General features: G+C 39.5%; 1 protein-coding gene across 2 annotated transcripts in view; it reads left to right on the top strand.

The window, feature by feature from the left end:
- BMPER (BMP binding endothelial regulator) overlaps window positions 1-27,044 on the top strand; it is a 247,186-nt gene that overhangs the window by 33,032 nt on the left and 187,110 nt on the right. For both annotated transcript variants that reach the window (XM_042969737.1, XM_007078567.3), the window contains exon 4: window positions 23,329-23,411. In XM_042969737.1, coding sequence (XP_042825671.1) covers window positions 23,329-23,411 — 83 coding nt within the window. The remainder of the gene's footprint in view (window positions 1-23,328; window positions 23,412-27,044) is intronic.

The raw sequence follows: 27,044 nt of genomic DNA on the forward strand, positions 1-27,044 counted from the left end.
AGAGCCTTTTGCATCAACCATTTACCTATTGCCTTCTTACAAGTTGGGAGTCAGATATTTTACCCATTTGACTTCTGAGAGCTATCAATGCGAGGCCTGAAATGGTAATTTATTAGGAATCTCCCAAGCAGATGGTCAGATAAAGCGATTCTAGTGAAAAACACATTAGCGAGCCAGTGTGTGTCCAAGTTACTGTTGTTTCACCTTAAAGAAGCTCCTCTATTCATTCTTTATTTTTTGAACTGCTGATTTGCTGTCTTCATCTTTCAGCGATTAATAAGGCTGCCTTGCCAATGAGAGGCCAGTTAGATACCACAGGATGGAAGCACCGTGTGTCAAGGGAACGTGCCCAAGGCTTTGGGTTTGTTTCCCCATTAACCGTGGTACAGCAGGGAACTTTCTGTGGCTGTAGTGTATGACCGTCTTTTCTGATTGTCCTGCTGTTTCCTTTATGGTCATTTTTCCCTCTGATTATCCTACGGTCCCAAGGGAAAGAGATACCCAAAACAAACCCATTTCTTGAATGTTCTTTTTGAGCTTTAAGAAGATAAGGTTCTTCAAATTAAACTGGGCCCAAGAATAGACTGGAGAATTCAGCATACTGAGATCTCTTTCTGTTAGTAGTGTCAGCCTTTTGGGGGAGGTCAAAATTCCCAACCTGCTCTGAGGTGATCCTTCATGAGAGAGACTCTTGAACGCATCAGAATTCTCAAGCTCTGGAGGTTGATGTTAGAGACACCCCCTTCATTTTTCTTTATTTCTACTCCATCGCACACTATTTGTCTCATGGATTTTAAGAGAAACAATTGTATTCGCTCTTAGCTACTGGCTTATTTATGTGTTTCTGATCAGAATAGTAGCATATGCTCATAGAAGAAGCTTTGAAAAATAGTTTAAAGTGTAGGAAAGCAGAAAATAAATTTACTGATAACCCTGCCACCAGAAGTTACAATTGTTAATATTTAGTATATTTCTTTCCATATTTTTCCCTGTGTAAAAGTGTTTAGCTAATAGCGTACTACTTATGTTGCATTATTAAAAAAAAGATTTCCACTTAAAATCAGGGCATAAAATCTTTGCAACTAACTTGGAAATATTGCCCTTGATGGGTACATGAGATTCTGTTATGGGAAGGTTATCAACATTCCCTTGGTCGTTCTCCATTTCTGGGCATTGAGGTTGTATCTTAAATTGGAGCACTGTGGAAGGTGAAAGAAAGACAAACAGCTGAAACCAAAGAGCACACACAGTGAAATAAAAATGACTGGAAAGAGAGAATCAAGAGGAGCATTACCTGGGTAGGGAGAAGTCAGTGTGAACCCACAGACCACGCTGGATTTGGCATCCAAAGGAATCTGGATGGACCTCTCCTTAACCCTTCTGCACCATTCGTTCACGCAGGGGGAGAAACAATAATAACAACAGAAAACTAGCTGTGTTTCTCAGAAGTCCTCTTTGAACCAGCGTCCTCCATGCTAACGCTGGGGGTTTTGACTTTTCTTACTCAAAGAGGGTGATTCAGTGAAGAATCATATTAATGAGAATTTTGTCAATAATACTTGACTTCAGAGCAGAGTGATGTTTAGGCAATATTGTCTCAGGGTCAAATAATTTTGATCAGATCAGGGAATAATATGCAGTTAGTTTTTCTTAGCAAAGAAATGGAGCCTCTGGTTTTGGATCAGTTAACACATGGTCAGCAGAGAACTGATGGACTTCATTCCTCTGTATTTTGAAGGGCATTTACATTCAAGGATACCATCTTTCTGCTCATTCTGAAGTTGCTCATCAGATAGATTAGGTCACGGTGATGTCAGGCCTCTTGTAGAGATGAGCACAGCATGTATCTGACCTGGTGGGATAGGTGGAGGGTGTGTCTACCAGGCTTCCCAGCAGAGACAGCCCTTCTAGAAGAGCCTTTCTACCAGCAGGTATGCAGAAAGGCAAAATCTAGCACTGCTAACTGGGTGAAGCAATAGTGAAAGCTTGATAGTTGCTTTGACTTGCCCTTGAATATTGTTTTTTGTCCTTTCTCTTACCTGAAGGAATCGTGTGTATAAGCAGTGATTCTCAAAATGCAATGGACTACAGGATCACCTGTTAACTGTAGATTCCTGGGCCTTGCCCTGCAATAATAATAGGAACTGGGATCATCTTTCTTTTTATTCAAATAGCAGCAGCTACTCTAGGTAATCTTTACTCAGAGCCAGGCATTAAATCCTCACAGGTACTGTCATAACCCCATTTTGAAGATGAAAAAAATGGTACCACTGAGATGCTTAGTGACTAGTCCAAGGTTACGGACTAGATGATGATGGAGATGGGGCACAGACTATGATCTCACCATTAGGCTTGCAGGCCTGCTGTGTCCCTGGGCCCGGGTCCCTGATTCTACATTTCCAGGTCTCCACTGGGCGTCTCATGGGGGCTGAAGCTTGAGAACCACTGGTACCAGATAAAGAAAGGACAAGAGGATAAGGGAATGCAAACCACGTGTTTAGTAGAGTGTTGGTTGGTATCTACTTCAATCAGTGCGTCTTTGGGGTAAAAAATTGCTTTGCCCTTTGTAGCTGTGAGTCCATCTTGTTTCTCTGACTCTATGTACCCCTCTTATTTGGAAATTTTATATTACTACAGTTATGGTATCAGATATAAAGTAAAATAGATTAATGACCAAGAAAATGTAACTAAAATATTGAAGGGCTGGTGAATGCACATCAAAACTCCTTCCCAGTTGTTCAATTGTGTAATAAATGAGGGGGAGTTTGATCCTCAAGAACTGACTAACCACCTACCATCATTGTTGGGACTTTCTGTTTTCTCTTTGGACTTTTCTCTCTTCCTCTTTCCCTTTTGAGCATAATTATATAATTTAGACTTTAGTTCAATTTGCATTAATACATTATCATACCAAAAAAACTAAACAAAAGGGAAAAAAAAGTCCTATTCAGACTATAAAAATCCACTCTTCTCAGAAATAATAACCATTATCAACTCATTGGATCTTTCTCAGATATTTTTTAGTTTATTACATATTTATTCACACATATGTACATATATATGTAATTTTGTATGTGTGGTTTTATTTTTACATACATGGAATTAAGTGGTATATAATCTTTTACAGTTTACTTAAAAAAAATTTCAACAACAGTAGGACTTGGGAATTTTCCCATGCCAGTTCATGCTTTTTAACTGTTTATGGATTCCATAGCATACATGTACAGTAATTTATTTAACATCTCTCCACTGATAGATGTTTAGACTTTCAGTTTTTTGCTAAGAAGAGAACCAGCTTGTCATGACTATTGTGCCCTTGTGTGTATGTTTCTTAAGAAATCCATGTGCCATGGGGAGAGGTGTGCAAATGTTCAGTTGAAAAGAATATAACTCAGTGGCCTCCGAAAAAGGCAAGGCTAGTCTGCTTTCCTATTCCGCTCACAGTTTTTAGGACCTTTTTAAAAGGTGATGGATGAAACGTGGGAGAGTTAGTGTTACACCTGGCAACATTTAGGCATACCGGCCGCTTTCGCCTTAAAAACTCACCACTGCCCATCTTGCCGATTCCCTTTTTAGACTGCTATGTGGGCACTCTTATCCCACTTCTTCCCTGTTCTCAACTTCCCCCATAGGACAGGGGGTATTTTCCTTGACTTTCTGTGGTTCAGTGAGAAATGGTAGCAAGTGCCTTTTAAAGAACCTAGTTGAGGGCGCCTGGGTGGCTCAGTCAGTTAAGCATCTGACTTCGGCTGAGGTCATGATCGTGCGGTTTGTGAGTTCAAGTCCCACGCTAGGCTCTGTGCTGACAGCTCAGAGCCTGGAGCCTGCTTTGGATTCTGTGTTTCCCCCTCTCTCTGCCCCTCCCTTGCTCATGCTCTGTCTCTCTCTGTCTCTCAATAATAAATAAACATTAAAAAAAAAGCCTAGTTGAGGGCCATCAGTTGCTTTCCTGCTTTTCAATGTAGTCTAGAAAGCACTGACAGTTGTCAATAAGTTAAGACTTGAATGATACTATTTTCACAGAATTTTGCCATATGTTGGCAAGCTGCAGTTTTGAATTGACTAGATTTAGAATAGAGACTCCATAAAGAAAGGAGGAAATATTTTACTTGCCTCTTATTTCTTATTTATTTATTTATTTATTTATTTATTTATTTATTTATTTATTTATTTTGAAAGAGAGTGAGCAAGCAAGCTGGGGAAGGGTAAAGAGAGAGGGAGACAGAGAATCCCTAGCAGGCTCCACGCTATCAGCACAGAGCCTGACACGGGGCTCCAACTCGTGAACCTTGAGATCATGACCTGAGCTGAAACCAAGAGTCTGACGCTTAACTGACAAAGCTACCCAGGCACCCCTATGCTTATATTTTATTCTATGTGTACTGTCCTATATTTGGGCCACTTCTATAATCAGTGTTCATAGCTTATTTATGATTATGTGGGGCCTAATTTCATTCCCTTAAATAATTACAGATGTTTATATTTATTGCATCTTGGTCTTTATGACCATGCCCATTCTTTAAGGATCTTTACGAGTTATTCCCATTCTTTGTTTGAGGCCAGGCTGCTGATCAGGAACACACATTCATGATGACATTGTTCCTTCAGGGAAACATGATCTTCTATACACCGATCACCTTCGGGTGTGATTAAAGTGGAACCCGTTTGTATCTCCCAAGAGCTGTGACTCAGATGCTCATGAGGGTGGTGGGCATTTGCCTTTCCAGTTAGTATCCTTGAAGCCCTGCGGGTAGTGAGGTATGAATTGTCTGATTGATTTTAAGGCCTTATCTCTCTCTTATCTTCATAGTAGTAGCCCTGAAGGGACTTGTTTTCCCACAGTGCAGGATACTAGGTTAGTGGGTTTATGCTCACCACTTAGTCCTTACAAGAGTGAGGTAATTTCCACCTTTTTCACTTTACATGTGAGGTAACTAAGGGCCCAGAGAAGTTAAATCATTTCTTTGCCAAGGTGTTAGTGACTCGAAGCTCAGCCAGAGGGTGTCCGTGTCCTCAAGGAGCTTGCTCTGTGGAGGGGCAGAAAAATACCCACCAGAGGGGAAGTTCCTAGGGAAGGGGAGCCAGAGTGCAGAGGGAAAGGGTCGGAAGACAGCCTGTGGGTAAGGGACTGGGGAGTGTTGCAAGGAAGGCTTTCCAGAAGGGGCAACTCACTTCTATGAACAAGGAGTTAATCCCATCCAAAGAGGGCTGTTGAAGGGAAAGCTCCCAGGTGAAGGTCATGGTACACACAAAGACATGATATAGTTCTTAGACATTGTCTGCCACGCATAATCATTTAGGGAACTTGGTAAAATACCAGTTTCTAGGCTTTCCTTTAGACCTAGAGTATTAAAACAAATCTGGAACAAGTTTTTCTTTGTTTGCTGATTGTTTGGGGGAGGGAGGAAGGATCAGATGAAAATGTAATAGAATCCTATTACGACTTCTACTTATTTTACTCTGAAAAAGATGTTGATATTGAAACGAAGTTGTTGGGTAGATGTGCTTGAAGACGGAAATATGAAAACTCCTATTTCCAAAGAATTCTTAGAAAGATTGTTATGGGTATGTGTATATATGCATACATGCATTTATGTCCCTATTCACTTCAATCAGATTGCTTATGTTTCATTCATTCATTCATTCATTCATTCAACAAGTATTTTCTGGTCTACATGCTGGGTAGTTATCGGATGAAATTGCTTACCAATTTTTTTTTTAACTATTATGAAGCCCAAATATTCTTTAAAACAAAAAAGTAAGTTATAAATAGTTCTTCTCAAGCAAGTATTTCAGTATACTTCTGAGATTATTTTATGTTAAAGTGGTTATAAATTTTTATCCAAATAGCCCAAAACAACAGGGCAAAGATTAATCTAATTTGAAAAAACTCAATATTGTTTGATGAAAACAAATGAGGTCATTGAGAGACAAACAGACAGTCTTGGCAGTATTTCTGTATTTACTTGGACTGAGAATCACCCTTTAATTTCGGGTTCTTTCATGAACAATAATGTATTTATTATCTGAATATATGCTTGTTATTAGTGGATCATAAATGAATAAGGTGTGTTTCCAACACTTATGGGTCAAATTCCATCTTCTTTCTTCATATAGAGCATGAAATATTAATTGTCTGCAATACTTTGATGAAAGATATAAGAAAATAGTTGTCAAGTGGAATTTATTTTCCACAGTCTTCTCTTGTCTTTGATTTCTCTATGCTTTGTCTTACTTTTCTATGGGTTGTGATCCCATGGGTTGAGTTTTTTAACAGTTTAACTTTTATATTTGATGTAAAAATTATCCTATGATGTCTCCTGAAATGAAGGGAAAGAGGCAAAATGTAAATATTTCCATGCTAATTTCTAAAATTAGGCCAATCATCCTGGACTCTGATAAATAAAAATTAAGAAAGCACAGCCTGCCCGGAGAATTTTAAGGGGATTGGGCTCATTTATAGAGACTATTTACTGACCCAGTAAAAGGGAACTATGAATAATGGTAAAAGATTGAACGTTATTAACTATATGTTGTCTTTATACAATTCAAGGTCATGAATAAGGGGCCTCTTCTCAGTGTTGTTTGGAGAGGGACCTGGAAGATGACCATACTGCTTGTGGTTGTTTGTGGGGAGGCAGTCACATACCATAGAATGGGAATGGACCTTTAAAAAAAGGCTTATTTAAAAATAATCACACTCCCTATGTTGACAGAGTAAATTGTCCTATTGTTTAAACAGTTTAAGATGGAAAGGCTGTTAGCCTTGTGCAAATCTAGTTGTTTGCTTTTAACCAGAGTTCTTTTGGCAATCCTAAGGGTGCATTGATTGTTGCCCAAACAAAAGAGTGGCTCTTTCCTCAACCTCAGTTTTCCTTTTTTTTTTAGACATGATCAAATTCTTTGGTAGATATTATATGTGATTTACCCAGATATAGTTTGCCCCGGGTTTCACACCCAAATAAGGAACCAGCTGCCTTCAGGTTAATGCTCTAGTTGTCATTTAAACTATACTGTGAACTAGAGTCAGAATATTTTGGAAGAAAAGACAAATTCCAATCTTCAGGTTTTTATAGATATTGTTATATTCAGCCCTGAGGGGGTGGTTATTATTATTCTGATTTAACAGATGGGGAAACTTTGCTTAGGGATATGAAGTGACGTTTTTGACTATCCCACAGTCGCTGAGAGGTGGGAGAGGGGACTGACTCCAAATGCTCTGTTCTTCCTGGTATCACATGGCTATGAGATAAGAAGGAGGGAGGAGAGACTTAGAGAATTAGAAGGGCTCTGGAAATAAAGGAGAGATATGCTAGCCTCAGTATTTGCCTTGCCATAGCCCTTCTCTCTCCATGGGCTTTTATAGCTTGGGTGAACCCACAATTTCAAGGGAAATATGTGGGTAGAGAAGTTTTGTGGAGGTGATTGAAAACAACACGTGGCTTAGGAGGTGGGGACTTTTTTTTTACTAACCGACATTTTTGGGGAATCCCTAACGTAACGTTTTTTCTTCTTCAGTATCTGTGACTGTTTATACTGCAGCAATGTCCCACGGGGACAACTTAGATGAGTTTGGTCTTTCATGAGTATGTGTGTACCTGCTTTCATAAAATATTTTTAATAGAGAATGCATTCATACAATTAAAACTACACAAAGCATGTATGGTCAAAGGCTTTCTCCCACTTTTGACTTCAGCCACCTGGTATCCTTTACTGGAGACAAGCAGATTCTTGGTGATCCTTCTGGAGCCAACCTCTGAATAACTGTGTATGTGTGTTTAATTTTCAACCAAACGGAAGTCTCCACTAGCTTTACTTCTAGCAGTTTTAATGCGAGACTCTAACCTATCAGTTAAACATCTTGGGGATCTGCAGTGCTCGGAAAGTAATCCCACCACTGAGCTACTCAGTTCCAGTTGCCACTGCTTATTTTTACCATGATTTTGAGCTTAAGAGAATTTTTGATATGTTTCTTGATGAAAGTTGTTAGATTAATGGAATGCCTGCATATATATTTTAACTTATGAAGTATAACTAAAAATATCTACTAGCCCCAGAAATTTGAGTGGGGGTTGTTTATAGGTTTTTAAAGACAAGGAAAAAAAAAACATAACAAAAGAACTAGAGGGGTTTATTTTTTTCCCCTCTTTTTCTCTAACTGAATAAAGATGCATAAAATGTTAGATTTCATAGATTGGCTTCCCATAATATAAACCATTTAAACAAAAATAACCTTATACGTTAAAAAAAATCTTGTTAACATTAAAATCATACTTTACAAAAATCTGTTTTAGTTGTTAAAACTAGTAAGAAAACATGAAACAGAGATCAGCTTTCAAATTTGTCTCAACCCATTTTTATTTAGGGCCTCTGTTTTTTAAATTCTGTAGGATTTTGGAAGACAGTTTAAGTGAAGAGTTTGTGGTTGCCTTTAAGTTAGAAGATTAGATTTCCAAGGCTTGCTGCTGGCTTGGGTGTATCAGTTTTCACTCTTCTAAAATGGGCAAGTTGAGGATGTTTTCATTGTGGTGGAGGAGGCTGATGGCCCCGGTCTCCCTGTTGTATAAAATGTAAAGTACTTCAGTCAGGTGTGGGCCTGACAGCTGTATTAAAACACAGATGTTCTCTCCATTCAGCTGCTGATGCGTAGTCTATGAGTTTTCTGTTTGTGCATAACAAGCGATGACAAACTTAGTGGCCTAAAATAACACTCTTTATTGTCTCATAGTTCCCACGAGTTAGGATTCTGGGTATGGTGTAGTTGGGTCTCACAGGTCTGCATTTAAAGTCAGCCAGGGCTGGGGTCTCATCTGAGGCTCAAGGTCATCTTCTAAGCTCATGTTTTTGTTAGTAGAATTCAGTTCCTTGCATCTGTGGAATAGCTTGCTTCTTCAAGGTCAGGAGGAGAGCATCTCTCTGACCTATAGACCTTTTTATAAAGGGTTCACCTATTAGGTCAGGCTCACTCAGGATAGTCTCCCTTTTTAATAGCTCAAAGTCAAACCGATTAAGAATGTTAATTACACCTGTAAAATGTATTCATTCATTCATTCATTCATTCATTTAGTTTTTGAGAGAGTGAGAGAGTGCAAGTGGGGGAGGGGCAGAGGGAGAGGGAGATAAAGAATCTTAAGCAGGCTCCATGCCCAGCACAGAGCACATGAGATTATGGCCTGAGCTGAAATCAAGAGTCAGACACCTAACTGACTGAGTCACCCAGGTGCCCCTCTGCAAAATCTCTTTACCTTTGCTAAGTGAGATAGCCTACTCATGGGAGTGCTATTCATCACATTCATAGGTCATGCCCATTGTCAAGGGCAGGGGATTACACAAGGTGGATATGTCAGGGAGTGGAAATCTTGGGGTTCATCTTCGAAGTCTACCAGCCATACTGAGAGCAGTTCTGGGATGCATGGCAAATAGAAGCATCTATGGAGAATGATGCTTAGAGCTAGGAGATAGGTTATGGATCACACTGCACACTGTAAATGCTAGCAAATGCTGACTTTTGGCTACTTTCTCTCCTTCTCCGGTTTGGTGGCCACCAAGCCTGCAAGGTCTGGTTCTTGCCTGTCCTCTATCCTTCTCTTGTTTTGGACTTCTCCAGATAGGAGACTTTCTTTCATTTCCCCTTGTGTTCTGTACTCACTTCCTGCCATGGGGCTTCGCACATACTGTTTCCTGTGCATGGGCTGCTTTTCCATTCGATGTCATGTAGTTAACATGTACCCTTTCTCACTGTAGGCATCACTTCCTAGACTCCACGGCTACTTGTCATAAAATCCCCCCTTCTTAAGACTAGGCACAATTGTCATTTAGCATTTTTATTTTCTGTAACTCCCACTCAACTGGAGGCTTTGTGTAAGTAGCAACTGTAGTATTCTCGGCTGTGAGCCCTGTGCCTGGCACACCACGGTTGCCTACATGGTTGCCTATATGTTGGCAAAAGGGCAGTGAGAGGAAGATAGGAAAATTTGGACCAAATTTCAGTCTTCTGTAGTTAGTAACTCATAATGTCAACTGCATAGTTAGTATATTACTACTCAGCCATGTGCATCTTAATACATCTTACGTCCTTTTTGGATTCTGCATAGCTTAAAAAAGAGTTGAGTAAGAATTACAGGGAAAGAATAACAATGTATAAACAGGAATGAAAAATGGCTGAATGTTTATAAACCAGTCCCACGATCCTGATACTTTATTGTTTCTTCACTGAATTCCATAGAGGTTAAAAAAAAGTCCTTAAAATCACCACCGCCTCTGTGTATTTTTATATGGTGGTGGCTGTAGTATATTTCAGTATTAACAGACTTGGTGATAACCTCAATGTAATTTTCAGTAGCTCTTTCCTTGTATTGTACAGTTACCAAGTAATATTATGCAGTTAGGACTTCAGATTTCCTAGTTGCCTTCATTTTGATATGATTATCTGCTTTCTTTTATCATATCATATAAAACACACCTCTAATTTGGCTTTGAGTTTTCTGCAGCTGCTCTTAAAACTATTCTGTGACTGCTTGTAACTTGCCCGCCGTGAAGCGTAAACCTCTCTGTACTTTAAGATGATTCCCCCCACCCCTTTCTTGTCTTATGTTTCACTATAGGAATGAAATCAGTGATGCTTATCATCTGAAAATGTCTTGGAATCAAAACATTCTGATCTCCTTTGAGGCTTCTTATGGCATTGTTTCATGGAAGCTATCGAACGGAGAAAAAAAAATAAAGCTAGGTCTTCTGAATGGAAAGTTGGGGTGCATCATTAGAAACTACAGGAAAGAAATGATTTGACGCAGAAGCCCCCAGTGCCTGTCTAGGTTCTCTTTGATTTCTTGTTTAAGTTTGGCAACTGCAAAATTGAAAGTATGTCTTTATGTGTGACATATATCTATTTATGAAGATGCAGGAATGTACATGTATCTATTTATTATTTTAAAAATGATCACCATGCTGCGATTATAACCATTCTTTTTTAAAAAAATTTTTTAAACGTTTATTTATTATTGAGAGACAGAGAGACACAGAGCATGAGCAGGGGAGGGGCAGAGACAGAGGGAGACACAGAATCGGAAGCAGGCTCCAGGCTCTGAGCTGTCAGCACAGAGCCCGATGCAGGGCTCAAACTCACAAACTGCCAAGATCATGACCTGAGCTGAAGTCGGACGCTTAACCGACTGAGTCACCCAGGCACTCCATCGATTATAACCATTCTTAATGAGCTTTGATCAGGGACTACTCTCTTTATCTTCAGAAAAAAATTGGTACTTTCTAGGTTTTGTTTTTGAGAGGAATCTCATTTTGAGAGCTGATGTGTGTTTGCCTTAGAAATCTGTCTGCTAGAGAGGCTAATATTCAACAGAATTGATGATGATGCAGGTGAACATAGTACATTGGTATGTCCATGAACTTGAGTGCATCCTTCACTCAGACGAGCTTATTTCTACCATAGCCAGCTAATTATGCTTCCAGTAGCTTGGTGGTTAAAGGGCTCAAGATGTTTATCTGCAGACATGTTTGGGCATTGACCAGCTGATGTTTACCCCATGAAGCAGCCCAGTGCCTACCTGAGACTGTCTGGGGATTCTCTCGGCCATACCTGGGATAGACAGAGGGATCAGATTTAAAAATGCACTTGAGTTTTTGATGTTTTGGGTTCTGAGGACTGTGGTATGGCCACCTTGATGAGGCTGTGAATGCAAGGATAACAAGTTGGAAAACCCACCACATTCAGGAGCTAAACGCAAATGCCAGGGTAATATTTTCACGCATCTAGACAAAGGAATTCTGTGCTCTGGGGCCTGTGGATTAGAGGATAGTCATAAAAACTATCATTTGAAGAAGGAAGTAAAAGAGGACTAGACTTGGGATTAGATGCAGAATCTAACTCTGCCACTTCTAGTTACTTGACTTTGCCAAGCCACCCCTTTCTGGACCTTGGTTTCCTCTTCTGTAAAACACAAGGGTCCTGAACCTGGATGTGCCTCAGAATGGCCAGGGCCGATTGTGAGATATTCAGATGCCTGAGTCCTACTCCAGACCATGTGAGTCTTAGTTTCCAGTTAGTGAGGCCCAGGCATCTGTATTCTTTGTTGTGGTAAAATACATATAATTGCAATTTAAAAATGTATAGTTCAGCGCATTAAATGTATGCACATTGTCATGCAACCATTACCAGTATCCATTTAAAAACATTTTTTCGTCATCCCCAACTGAAACTCTTTACCCACTAAACAATAAGTTCCTATTCTCCCTTCCCAGCCCCTGGTAACCTCTATTTTGCTTTCAGTCTCTATGAATTTGCCTATTCCAGGTGACTTGTATAAGTGGAATCATACGGTATTTGTCCTTTTGTGACTGGCTTATTTCACCTAACACAATATTTTCAAGGTTTTCATGTTGTAGCATATTTCATAATTTCATTCCTTTTTGAGGCTGAATAATAATTCATTGTGTGCATAGAACATCTTTTGTTTATCCATTCATCCAGCAAAGTGGACATTTAGGTTCTTTCCACTGGGCATCTGTATTCTTAATTAGCCCCCATGTGGTTCTGATGTTCAACAGGCCTGGGAGCCACTGGAGTTAATGTTCTTCTGGTTCAATTATGACTTTGTAGATAGGGGAAGGTTTAGGAAAAGAAGGGCCAGATATAATGTCATGAGTGAAAATATGTGACTGTTGGTATTCTTAAGTTATTTATCTAGGTGTATAGAATAAACAGCATAACCTTTGACGCCCATGAAATGTCCTAAACTCTAGCTAAATGTTCATGGTCTGCTATTAGGAAGAGAAGAAGCTTCACAGACCCAACAGCCTCCACTGTCAAAATACATAGCTCTGTACACAGTGGTGTGTTGGAGTTTGCTCAGTGACATCGTGTTGGTCACTCGAAATAGACCATGATGTGAGTATTTACACCTTGGAAATTGGAACACACTGCAAAATCAGGGTTTTTCTCTTGTGTAGAGCTGATTATTAAACATGAGAAGCCCACCACTGACTACATGCTAGGTGTTCACTTTTTTCTTCTTTTTAACAAATGCCACCAACAAAAGAAATGCATTTTATTTAAAAAAAATTTTTTTTAGCATTTATTCATTTTTGAGAGCAAGAGACACAGAGCATGAGCGGGGGAGGGGCAGAGAGAGAGGGAGACACAGAATCCAAAACAGGCTCCAGGCTCCAAGCTATCAGCACAGAGCCCGACGCAGGGCTCGAACTCACGGACCGCGAGATCATGACCCAAGCCAAAGTCGGACACTCAACCGACTGAGCCACCCAGGCACCCCAAGAAATGCATTTTAAAGGATAAGGCTTTATTGACAAGCTAAAATCCAGAAATCCATGGTTTCAAGTCCAGGAAGCACAGATGATTGATAGCACAGAGCTCCCATTAAGCACGTCTCCTTGAACTCCATGTTAGATGAGGTTTAGGCTTATCTGTTGGTGGCAAATTCTCCTCATCCCTCTTCAAGTATGATCATGCCCATCAATGACTACTTTTCTTGTCAGATATTTGGCAATCTCTTCTACAGCTTCTGCCAATAGGCGAAGGTCGTTTTCAATTCTGTCCTGTTTTCAGAGAAGGTGAATTTTTCTCTTTAATGCCTTATCTATCCATGTTTTAAATGTAATGAAGACCTGCCTCAGATTTTGTGGCATGATACCAAAGGGGGGCCACACACAGCTTCCCAGAAGACTCTCTAGTTTAGGCTGTTTAATCAGACACCTTTTCTGCTGGCCACACAGTCCTAAAATCATCCCAAGCAAATAAGGCAGCTCAAACCTTCTAGAAAAGAGCCCGGGTGAAGGAGGTGGCAGATAAGAAGAAAAAGATGGGTGTAGGAATCTGCATTCTTACAGCCCCCCCTCAACCCTCCCCGGGCCCCCCAGGGATGTACTCAGTCCTTGGACTGCTCTTTGACAAATGCTTTATGAAAGTATACTTGGCAAACACAGGCAGGCTTCATCCTGCAGGGGAGAGGCTCCTAGATGATGTATGCATCAAGCCTGATTTTCCCATATAAATAATTTTTTAAATGGTATAAAAAGGGGCATGCCCAACAGGGGTATTTTGCAGACATAGACAAGCTTGTTCCAAAATTTATATAAAAAGGCAAAAGACCTAGAATAACCAAAATAATTTTGTAAAATAAGAATAAAGGGGGAAAAATCAGCCTACCCAATTTCAAGACTTTTAATATAGCTGTAGTAGTAAAGATAGCGTGGTACTGGCTGAGGAGTAGACATATACATCAATGGAACAGAATGGAAAGCTCAGAAACAGACTCATACAAAATGCACAACTGACTTTTGACAAAGATGTTAGGGCAATTCAGTGGAAGAAGACTAACCTTTTCAGCATGTGGTGCTGGAAGAATTAGACATACATAGGCAAAAAAACACAAAAAACAAACCAAAAAAACATGATCTAAACCTCATATGTTATATAACAATGAACTCAAAATTGATCATTGACTTAAATGTCAACACAGATGGCAATAAAGTACAAGAAGATACCAATATCCTATTGGCCATTAGGAAAATGCAAATCAAAACCACAGTGAGATATTACTACTCACCTATCAAAATGGCTAAAGAAAAAAATAGCATGATTAACAAATGCTGGTAAAGATGTCAGAAATGTCTCACATGTTGCTGGTGAAAATATCAAATGAGTCAGCTACTCTGGACATGATTATAATGGTTTATAGAAATAAACATACACTTAATCATATAACCTAGCAATTGTTCTTTTGGGCAATTCCAGTCAGATGAAAACCAGTGTGACCTCAAAACTCTATACACAAATGTTCACAGCAGTTTTAATCATAATAGGCAAAAACTGGATGCAACCCACATGTTCTTCAGTGGTTCAAAAAACTGTTTTTTTTTGTACTGTGGAATACTACTCTGCAATAAAAAGGGAAGATGCTATTGATTCATGCAAAAACTTGGATGTATGTCAAAACAATTTTTCTAAAAGAGCCAGTCTCAAAAGGTGGCATATTATATGATTCCATTTATACATAATATTCTTGAATAACAAAATGATACAGATGGAGAGCTGATTAATGGTTGTCCTAACTTAGGGATAAAGGCTAGTGGAGTGAGTGTTGTTATAAATGAATAGGCTGAGAGGGCCTTGTCTGTGAATGTTTTGAATGTCTTTGAATGTTTATTGGTTACACAAAGATACACATGTAATAAAATTGCATAGAAACACACACACACACACACACACACATGCATGCAGCTACACATACACACTCTTGAGTGCATGTAAAGCCAGTAAAGCCAGTAAAATTTGAATAAGCTCTGTGGACTCTACCAATGTCCATTCCTGATTTTGATATTTTACTATAGTTACGCAAGACATTAACACTGGGAGAGGCTGGGTGAAAGGTGCATGAAAAAAATACTTTTTTTGTATCTTTCTGTGAATCTGTAATTCTTCCAAAATAAAAAGTAAAAGAAAAATGGGGGGGGGGTGATAAGATATTTCTGACAATTTTTCTGCAGTAAGCCCTATGCATCCTATCTAATCAACCATAAAGGTTACATCTGTGTAATATGCTTCCCAAAGTATAAACATCGTGCAGGTCAATACATTAATCACACAGATGACATGTCATATGTATGTTGTATATAACTCATTTCTTCTTCATGCTAGTCTAAGACATTTCTCTGATGTCCTTGAAATTGCTTTGGGGAAACTGAGGGTCCCATTCATGACTCTTTATCTGTGACCCCCATAATTTACCCTATGAAATTGTTGGTTGTTTGGCTGTTGTCAAATAAATTTTATTTTCTTAGATTGCTGCTGTGTACCCCAAAGTGTGAAATGTGTTCCTATTTTGAAAAATGCATGAACCCAAACTTAGATGTTTGAATTAGATCTTTTGATCCCTTATTATTTATTGCTCCAAAAGGCCTATGGCATAGCATGACTGATAACCAAAGGGAAAGACGTTCAGAACAGAGTTTAAACATAGACCCCCAAAGTCAGGTCTTGCCTCTTCAGCCACAAAACCTGCATTTTACTTTATCATCTCGGTCTTTAGACATCACTGGAATGTGATGTTGAAGTATCACTGGGAGGCAGCATGTCACATTCCCCAGGGATGCCATTTTTACTTTTGAAGCTTCCACTTTCTGAGCTTCCTCTGTGTGCCTGGCAAGAACCAAATAATGAATGGAACATGGATTTTGGAGTGAGATAAAAAGAATGGCTGTATGACCTGGAGAAAGTAATTTAGCCTTTCTTGATTTCCTCATTAAAAAAAAAAATAGGGGTAAAATGTTCTCTGTCCTACAGTTCTTTTTATGAGGATAAAATGAAATCACATGTGAAAACTCTTTGTACAGTGCCTCACCTTTAATAATTATGCAGTGATTTTTATTTTCTCTCTTCTTTGCTTTTTTCTTGTCGGAGGATTATTTATGTGATATTTCTGAAAATATTTTTTGGAACTCTACTTTGGAAATGACCTCTGGTGACATTTTCCCTGCCCACGTTAGAAAACCAGTCTGATGACTTAACAGGACAGTCTCTCCTGTTTTTATTCTTTTTCCATTTTTGCTCCATATGAGCTCAACCCAGTTCTTTCTCCTATGCCTGTTGAGAAGCAATGGGTATTGGCTATTTGACAATGGGGTGCTGAGGATGGAGTGGCTGTTGCAATGCCGATTCAGTCCAGAGGGAGAAGCACTCCCATATTCAGGAGGGTTTATGGTAAGAACAGATCAAATGCAGGAATGATGGGTGATGTGGCTCATATAAAAAAGTTGTTGCAAGCATTTTTCTACCTTAATGCATTGCATATTTCCTTTATTGTATTAATTATACTAAAAGTTTGAAAGCATATTTTATTGCATAGAATCCTAATTTATTTGTGGCTCATAGAATCTGTTTTATTACCTTAATATCAATGCCAGATATTGTATGTATTATAATCTTATGAACTTACGAGACTGGCTCTGTAAGCCACAATTTCCTCACTTTATGGTCTTCAATAAACACATAGATTAGAAATCCAAGTAAGTCACGTGGCAATTTTATGTTCCTTTATACTGGTGAAGTGAGTTGAATTTGCAAATTGTCTATACTCCTCTAATATTTCTGCATATTTGGGATTTTATTCATAGAACCATCAAAAATTAAGTGAAATCGCTTTCTGCCATTTCTTTTTCTATTGTTGATCATTTGACTTCAATGATATATTTAATATCTAATTGGAAAACAAAACAAAAAAAGCCATGAAAAAGAATGTTGTGGGGGGCACACACCACTGTTTAAGAACTCAGTTCATGGGGCTGATTCTTTCTCTTGGGATTGAGGAAATGGTTTGACTATAAAATTCCCATTAGCCAAAAATAAGCAAAATTGCCTGCAGGATTCATGGTAGGTACAGCCTCGGAGAGTAATAAAAGACTGTTTTAAATGAACTCCTAAGGACACGATATAAGCCCTAGAATGGCTAGTCAGATTTTATGTTTATCCCTCTTGATTATACTTCCATATGTTTCTGGAGAACAGTGTCTGAAAAGTGGTTCATTAAAAAAATTGTATTCGACTGGGGTAATTTGGGGCTTATTGACCAAGTCCCAGGGGTGGGGGTACCCTATCAGGTGGCCCGGAAGCAGCAAAGAATGGCAGAACTGTCTGCTCTGCTTCCCTGTACCATGTGGCATGAACTGACTTCAAAGACCCCAACGTTGCTTTAAGTAAGTATTACAGTTTGCTAACCCTCCCCCCGTGAAAGACAAGGATAGACTAGAAATTTGGGGGACCAGAGTGGAATTGGGAAAGAAAGGCGCCTTCCTGAAAATTTACTTAAGAGGAGGCTTGCACAGCATGGGAAGAGGGGACCTGGAAACTGTTGATAGCTTCTCACTTCTAAGGTTTGGTAAGTACTGGATGCTGAAGGACTTTCCTTCATTATGTTCAGCCCTAGCTGCCTGGTCCATGGGCGTGGTAGAGTTAGTCAGTATTAGAAGAGACAGATTTTGACATCTGAGTTGCTCCAGGAAAGCTTTGCTGTTTCTGGAAGTAGAATACTGAATTGAACTGGTCCACCTGATAAGAGAAGATAGGCAGTCCAAGGAATGTCCTCTTTTCAAAATTCTTTTCCTGTGGTTTGCAGGAATAGCTGCACTTTAGTGCTTACTATGTATTCCTAGTGAAATTAGACACTTCTTAAGTAACTGATACACATAAAGTACTGTCAGGGACCTGGAAAAGACATTTGAAAGGCCACCTACACATGGGGAAAGAGCACAGGAGCACTCCTTTAGTGGAGAAATTTCTAGGAAGGGTTTCCAGAAGCTATGACCTTGAGCTGAGTCTTGAAGGATTTGGCCAGGCAAAGAAGGAGATCTTGGGTAACCTATGTGTCTTTGTGGGGATGGTGGAGAAGGAGGGAATGGATGAGATCTGGGTTTTTTAAGAAGGGACCAGCATTTGCAAAATCATAGAATGAGATCTTCTGGGCATATTTGGAGTGTTTTAAGTGGAGCATGTCTGCAGTGTGGGGAGATTGGGAGTAGCAGATAAGAGAATGCAGAAGTGAGTCAAGACCAGGCATGACAGCTGTATATGCTAAGAAGTTTCAATTTTATAGTAAAGGTTTTAAATCCTCTCCCACTTCCTCCTTCTAGATACTCTTATCCAATTGGTTTGGAGAAGAAAGGTTGGGGATAGATATCAGTCTACACCTCAGCCAGGCTATGAACCATTAGTCATTGATAGAGTGTAAGCATGAATGAGAATAAGACCAAGGTCTGAAAGAGCACACACGGTAGCCCATGAGAAACAGCCAGCAAGCCTGTTTTAGCATTCTGGGGGGAGAAACAGCCAGCAGCTTAGTTGAAGCTTAGTTGAAGTAGGAGTGGAGACAACGGATAGGTAATTAGAAGAGAACATCTAGAAGGTGTGTGTGTTGTGGTGGTGGGGAGAAGGGTGGAAGAAAGGAAGGGTGGCCAGACACCACAGAGAATCCTGTAAGGTAAAGACATAAGGTATTCTTACCTGTAAGGTAAAGAGTGTCCTTTGGATTGGGTACTTAGTAGGCAGCCGCAGCCAGAGAGAGTGACGTTTCAGTGGAATGGTGGAGGCAGGTAGCCCAAGGTGAAGACCTTGAATTTGCTTGAAGAAGCCTTCAAGTTTGTTATGGTTAAGGAGAGTAGATAATCCCAGGGACCTAGATGGAGTTCCAAGAATGAAAAAGAAAGGGCCGGAAAGGCAGGTTGGGGCTATGTTGGGAGGTGCTTGGGGTTGTTATTGGTAATGGTAAGATCCAACTATATGCTCTTAGACTAATGTTTACCTGACAGTTGAGAAGGTTAAGCCCTTTTAGGGTGAGACCAGGTGGAGGTAAGGCTCATTAGAAGGCCAACGCCACTTTTTATGGCCCTGATGATTTTTAACAGCTGTTTTAACAGCAATGATGAAAATGTGTGGTATGCTGTCTCCCTTGGGATAATGTGACTGTTGAAAGAGGTCACAGCTAATTGGAAAAATGAATTTTATTGCTTAATTGTGGATTCAATTTATTTGTGTACTTCCTGTTACCATTTGCCGGGTGTTTTCTGAATTGACTAGTTGACCAGGCCAAGCTTCTCTATAAGAGTATGTTTGTTTAAAAAAAAAAAAAAATGCTCTGAAATTCTTCCCCACCCTGAAAATATTTAACATATAAAAAGCCAAAATTACATACATAAGTGAATATAGCTAGTTGAGGTTTGTTTTTGTTTTAGTTTCGTTTTGTAGAGAAGAACTATTGGGGGATGTGATGGTTTTGATCAGGGTTTCTCAGTGTTGGCACAATTGACATTTTGAGTTGGTTGACCCTTTGTCATGCATTGTAGAGTGTTGAGAGCATCCCACTAGATGCTCATAATACTCTTATCTCCCAGTTGTGACAACTGAAAATATCTTCTAACATTATTAAGCGTTTCCTGGGTGGGGGATGGGGAGAGGGTAAAATTGCCCTAGGTTGAGAACTATTGGTTCTCAATATATAGTAGTGGTTTCATCAGAAAGTAACTATTTCCTCCTGCTGGAGTATGGGTAGTTTCATCGAAGCTTGTGGAATCTGAGAAGCTTTCTGTCACCAGAAGAAAACTAATGAATATGTATAAATTCCCGTGTCAAAAGTTGATTTAAAAGTATTTAAAGAAAAAGGAAAAGCTACTTTACTGGTTGCCTGACCATTCCTCTGCCCCATTTACCCACCCTTTCATGTAGTTCCTGAATCTGCTGTCCTTTAATTCCAATCTCAATGCAAAGGATATTATGCAAAGGATATTATGCATTAGAAAGTGCCTGAATAATATCACCCATCTAGAACTGGATGTGAAAGGACCTAAATTCTCCACACCCAGCGTGGAGCCTCACGCAAGTTCAATCCCATGACTGTGAGATCATGACCTGAGTCAAAATCAAGAGTTGGACACTTAACCAACTGAGCCATCGAGGTGCCCCGTAAATGTTTGTTACAATTTGACAGAGTAATTTTATGCCTATTACATATAATACAAGAAATTGGGCTTCTATTTTGTGTTAGCTCTTTAAATGGAATTTTTTGAGTAGCTCATTTTTATTATATTTTTGAAGAGATCAGTCCACATTGGATTGGAAGAACAAAACCAAGACAAACTGTCTTTCACTGGAGGTAGTTTGAGAAGCACTGCCTTGAGGTATGATGGAAATATATTTTTGCTTCTCTTTCTACCCTGGCCAGTAAGAGATATTTAGTATATTCCTCCTGTGGGGTTTCAGTAAAAAAAGAGGGGCAAGATACTGCCTGTCTTCCCTATTAGCATAAAATCGGTGGCAAATATAATTTATTATAAAGAAATTTGCCTTACACAAAATAAGAGATAACATGAGGTAAGCATGAGGTTCTCTTTGTATATGTAAGTCTTCACAGAGCTCATGTTAGTGTCTTGCATTAAATAACATGTTTATCTTAGAACAGAAATCCAAAGTGCGGTGAAAATGTCCATTTAAAAAGTATTTTAACCCCAGGAAGTCCTTAGATATGCAGTCTGCTAGAATGTTTGGTGTCCTGGGTCTCCGTACTAGCTGATGTTAGCGAAGGCAGGTAGAAAAAGGAAAAGGTATGGACTGTACTTGCTAAAGAGATTAACACAAATGTTTTGAGTCTATTCTGTTGTTCAGACTCATCCAATGTTTGGGAAGATCTGTTCCATGGACTCAGCTGTGGTAGACTGACATGTGAACATGAAGCAATGAGCACTTCACAGTTTGACCTTGGTCTTTGTATGTTAAACTACAGTGGAGGAGCTAGCCTTCCAACTGACACTTGAGGGAGAAAGCATTGCTAGGTTCTCTGCACTGAGGACCACTTGTTTGAATACCTTTTATCCCGTATTGAGTGGAATAATCCAGAGAGGCCTGTCCCACTCCTGGGACCCTTCACGCATGACCTGGCATTGTGTAGGAACAGTCTCTTGGCTGGCAGTTCCTGCCTGGTCTATATGGTTTTGTAGTGTACTTCCTCCTCCAGAGTAAAAAAGGCAAGATCTTTGCTCGCTCTATTAGCAGCAGAAAATCGCCCTTTCTTTCAGTTTTTTTTTTTTTTTAATCCAGAGGATGAAAATATATAACATATTTGGAAACTCCACTGGCAGACTTGGCAGGCGTTTCATATTTACTTGGACTTAACATGAATTGGATTTGGTCCTCTGATTTCCCCGCCTCCATCTCTCGGAACAAGTTATTTATTATCCAAGTGAGTCTGTGTTAGTGGATCAGACATGCGCATGGAACATCTATTGTAAGTGTGTTTGTTCAGTAAGATTTATGCTAGCCCAAATTGTTTTATATTGGTTTTCATTGTTGAAAATTTACTGTATTCATTCTTGGTTTGGCGTAAGTATTTGTAAGTGTGCTAGGGGTTCCTGTGGTTGAACATTTTATCACTGTAACACTTCATGCAAAGGAAATTAAAAAATATATAGTGAAAGCATTTCCCTAATATGTTTCCAATCAGCTGTGTACTTCAGTAATTTGATTTGTAGGAACTAGAGAGAAGAGTATTACTGAGCTCTTTTCAATCATTCATAATTCTCTGAGAATTCAGATCATGGTTCCAAGTTATGAAATTGTCTCTTGAAATTTTCTTCAGGACTTTAGGATTCTTTTTTGTGTGTGTAAAGAGGGCTTTTATATTTTATTTTATTTTATTTCATTTCATTACCACAGCAGTATCTAAAAGAATTCAGGGAAGGAGATATGAGTCTTCTGTCTGTATCTTGGACAAGAAAAACTGATGTGGATTGAGGTTGATTGGCTTGTCAGAAGTCAGTCATTGGTACAGAGAGGCAGGACTTTTTATTTCTGCATTATCCCGTGTATGTGTTCCTGCTTCTGTACTCCTTGGGCTAAGCAGTCAGACTGTAATTCCTAAGACCCTTTGCCTGGTGGGCTCCTCATAATCTAATATACAGTGACTAGTGACACAGGCAGTAACATCTTCCCTGAAAGTGTACCACACAAGGTGGAGGGCGATATTTGGTCAAGCTAAATTAAGATCTAGGCTGTGATCCTTGTGCCATTATTTCTTTGGCTCTTTCTACAGGGACTTAAGCTAAATGGCTTGTTTCCTCTTTTGAGGATCTCTGGCCTTTGACTTGTTTTTGCCAATGAATGAACATGACTTCTGTTTTGGCTGGTGAATTAACTTGTGATAACCCATAAATTTATGGTTTCAGATTTCCTTAATCTAGTTCACTACTTAAAGTAAGATCAAGGTGAAATGTGAAATCATAGTCCTTAAACTGGGAGGCAAGAGATGGGAGGTTTTCCTCTGGTGAAGACAGTAGCTTGCCAAGAGTCTTAGATACATATAAAATTTCATAATCATTTCCTGTATTTTAATATCCTTTTATTTCCTACCATGTTTTAACCTTCCCTCTTGACCTTCAGCAATTTTGTGTTCATTTAAGCCTTATGAAAAATCCCCTTTCACAGTGGTGATTTTAGCCCTGGTGCTCCTCCTACGTCAGTGAGCATAAAGTCATGAGGTCATGCATTTTGGCCAAGAGAGTACATCAATCCATGCTTTTCCATTTGAAAACATAGTCTTGGGGGTTAATCTGCTTAGTAGTCAAAGAATTAATGTAAGTGAAAACCAAGTGGATATTTAGAAGGCTTAGTTGTGTTTTGGAGAAAATAGCCAAGGAACACGATGGTTCCTGCTATTGCTAGTCCTGGCTTAGAAGACATAACTTCTTTTGCTCCAAAGAAAAAGGAAACACATATTCACTCTTGGTCTTTTTCCTGCTTCTGTGTTTCACGTTTAGGTTGCACCTATGAAGGAAGTACCTATAACAGCTCCTTCAGATGGCAGAGTCCTGCACAACCCTGTGTTCTACGTCAGTGCCAGGTAAAGTCTATTTTATTTTCCACTGAAAAGGAATCAGTAAAGTCTTCCACAGAAGCACCTTTTAGACAGCACAGAAGGAAACCAAAAAAAAAAAAAAAAGTGAAACAGAAATGAGAAACAAATAAAAAAACAACTGTATCCTTATACATATTTATTGTGATGCTCACCATAACAAGACAGGCACAGAGTAGATATTATATCGCACTTGCTTCCAGAAACATGCAGTGGAATTGTTCACCATTGTTAAATTGTGCCTGGAAAATCTCCGGAAAGATGTATATGTCCTTGGGGAAAATTCATGTCTTCCTGTGAGTCAACTTTGTGCAAAACATGAATTCCTGTTAGCAGAAAGAGGTATTGTTAGAGGATATATGTTTTCCTTCTCTGATTTAGAAACATTTTGAATGGGAGCCAATCTGTAAGCTTATTAAATCAAAGCAATTAGTACACTCTAACCTCAATGATTTCAACATGACAAATTTGAGAAACACCAGTTCAATTCCTAAGGAGCCCACTGTGGCTGGTGCTGGCTGCTCTCTGCCAAGGGCGCTGATTCTACATGACTCTAGTTGTTATAGGGCTTCAACACAGCAAGAGAAACGAAAGGAGAAATGAAGAATCTAAACATTCAAACTCCTTTTCTTATCTCTAAGGAAATAATTTAGAAAAATGCTCATCTAATTTCGGCATTATTTAAAAATTCTCTATAGAGAAGATGTTGTTAAATCATTTTACCCCTAGTCCCCTTTTACTGTCCCAGGATACGCTCTTGCGTTGAAAGGGGAAAGAAAGGTTAGTGTAATAATGCCTATTACTCTTGGATCTTATCTCAAGTATATTGACATTTAGTTTATTGAAATCCGACTTTTATGTAGCCATGCTGCTATATACCCAGAGTGGGCACACTCTCTCCTAAGGTCATCAGTTATTTATTTGGCTAAATATTCATATCATTTGTGTAGTAAATCTAAATTGTTTGTGAAAATGAGCAGGAGACAGAACAGATACCAATAACAGATTAATGGAATCAATAAATATTTGTTGAATTTTTGCTCTGAGAGCTGTAAATTCATGCTTCATGGAACGAAGAGATGAGAGCAGTGAGTTGTAATAATATCTAAAGTCCACAGTCATTCTAAAATTTGCACCACCCACCCCACCCTGCTTCTTGACCAATGAAATTTCCCCTCCTTCAGAGGGGCACTCGGAAAGTCCTGCTTGCATGGAATTGAAACAAGAAAACCCTCTGTCTTTTGGAGTATAGTATAACATTTTTATGCAACAGCCAGAGGTCTTGAATATCCCCAAATTGCATGGAACAGTGGTGACGTTTGCTACTTTCGGATGAAGGCTTTGTTTGAATTAAATGAAAACTATTCTGTGGGAGGAAATAGTTTGTAGACCGAGTAGCACATGAAGCCATTTTCAGTTGTGGACACTGAGACTCCTAGTGCCTATCGTCTTTGGTCACCGGCTACTCATCAGGCCCACAGAGAATGATGCAGGAATATCCCATTATTATTGGAAGAGATCTCAAGGACTAACAGCCCTGGGAGTCAGGAAGGGCTGAACTGCAGAATAGAGCCCAGAGGGGATGTTATCTACCAAAGATGAACTTTTGCCTTTTCATTTTCCTTCTTTAAAAAAAAATTTTTTTAATGTTTATTTATTTTTTAGAGAGACAGAAAGAGAGAGAGAGAGAGAGAGAGAGAGAAAGAGTGGGGGGGGGGTAGAGAGAGGAAATGCAGAATCTGAAGCAGGCTCCAGGCTCCCAGCTGTCAGCACAGAGCCCGACGTGGGGCTCAAACCCACGAACTGAGAGATCACGACCTGAGCCTAAGTCAGACGCTTAACCAACTGAGCCACCCAGGCGCCCCATTCGTTCTCCTCCTTTTGAAAAACTTTGCCCGAGTCCTACTTGCCAGTTTTAAAATATCATTTCATTCAATAGTCCTAAAAGCAACCCTCTAAGGTAGTTGTAAAAGCTCAGCTGGCACCTTCCCACTCCTGCTTATTTTCTTCCTCTGTTAGGGAATGAAACCTCACCTGTGGGTGCGGGAAAGAGCCACTTACTGGTACCTCAGGGGAGGCTTCACTTAAGACACTTCTCTGCACAATGAGACAATTGTGAACTCTTAAGCTCTTCCCTTCCCAGGGCATGAAATCAGTAACAGAGGAGAGAGTGCAGTGTAGTGAGTGAAAAAAAAATACAGGCTCTGCCACTCACATAACGTGTTTCTTTCTCTAACCTCTCAGTCTTGTCTCCTGTGAAGTGAGGATGGTACATCTCATAGAGTAACGTGAGCAGTCAGTCAGTCTGTGGTTAAAGACACTTATGGTAGACGTATGGACTGGGCACAATAGGTGTACCAGGCAGGTAACAGGTAGTCTGACTACCTGGTTTATTTCCATTTGAGCTGAATTCTAGCTTCTTTCTTCTATCCTCCTACCAAAAGAGTTCCGATGGTGAAAACTTTACCTTTATTTTCCACTTTTACTTTCTTACTAAGGAGAAAAATCTGAAGATCACAGACAGGAAATTCACGCTGGGAACAAATCTGAATCCTCCATCTGGATTGCAGATACTGAAGGGAAATTGATCTTGGGCCATAGCGTTTTGTATTGCTTCAGTTATATAACTGAAGCACAGATCCTTTTTTGATGTGGTATACTGTGATATTTTGACTGTTGTTCTTTTCTTTTCCAAATGTGATATAGACCACAATAAATTCCTCTGGTAGTGGAATCTTCAGGCCTGACAGATACGAAGATATTTAGGATATAACTTTCCTTGTTGGATTGAGATAATATGGTAGCAGACAGGATGAAGAAAAATATCCAGTTGTCAAATTGTTAATTTTTTTTCTTAGCATGTGCCACCCCTCCCTGCAAAACAAAATCAAACACACACACACACACACAAAATCCACTTATAAAATGGACAGAGAATATGGAGAAGATTTTTCAAAGGCTAACTCTGAAAATTAATGTAAAAAATGTTTCAATTGACATTAAAATACTAGAATCCCAAGATCCATTTGCAAGTGAGTCATTTGATTTCATCATTAAGATCTAAAGGCTCTATTTTTCCATATATAGTTTGAACTTTAAAGTAGTTGTATCTTGGGGCGCCTGGATGGCTCAGTCAGTTAAGTGTGCGACTTCAACTCAGGTCATGATTTGTGGTTCATGAGTTTGAGCCCCGTGTTGGGCTCTGTGCTGACGGCTCAGAGCCTGGAGCCTGCTTCGGATTCTGTGTCTCCCTTTCTCTCTGCCCCTTCCCCACTCTCTCTCTCTCTCTCACACACACAAAAATAAATAAACATTAAAAAATTATTTTAAAAAAGTAGTTTTATCTAATCTCATCATTTGATTTTTGAGAGCCAGGCTTTCTATGTGAGGCTGAGTGAAACTCCTAAGATGGCCTTGTTATTTCTAGAAGTGTGGTAAAGAATTAGGTCTCCAGGGGCGCCTGGGTGGCTCAGTCGGTTAAGCGGCCGACTTCGGCTCAGGTCATGATCTCACAGTCTGTGGGTTCGAGCCCTGCATCAGGCTCTGTGCTGACAGCTCAGAGCCTGGAGCCTGCTTCCGATTCTGTGTCTCCCTCTCTCTGACCCTCCCCCGTTCATGCTC

The sequence above is a fragment of the Panthera tigris genome, chromosome A2, assembly GCF_018350195.1.
Source record: "Panthera tigris isolate Pti1 chromosome A2, P.tigris_Pti1_mat1.1, whole genome shotgun sequence".
Lineage (NCBI taxonomy): Eukaryota > Metazoa > Chordata > Mammalia > Carnivora > Felidae > Panthera > Panthera tigris.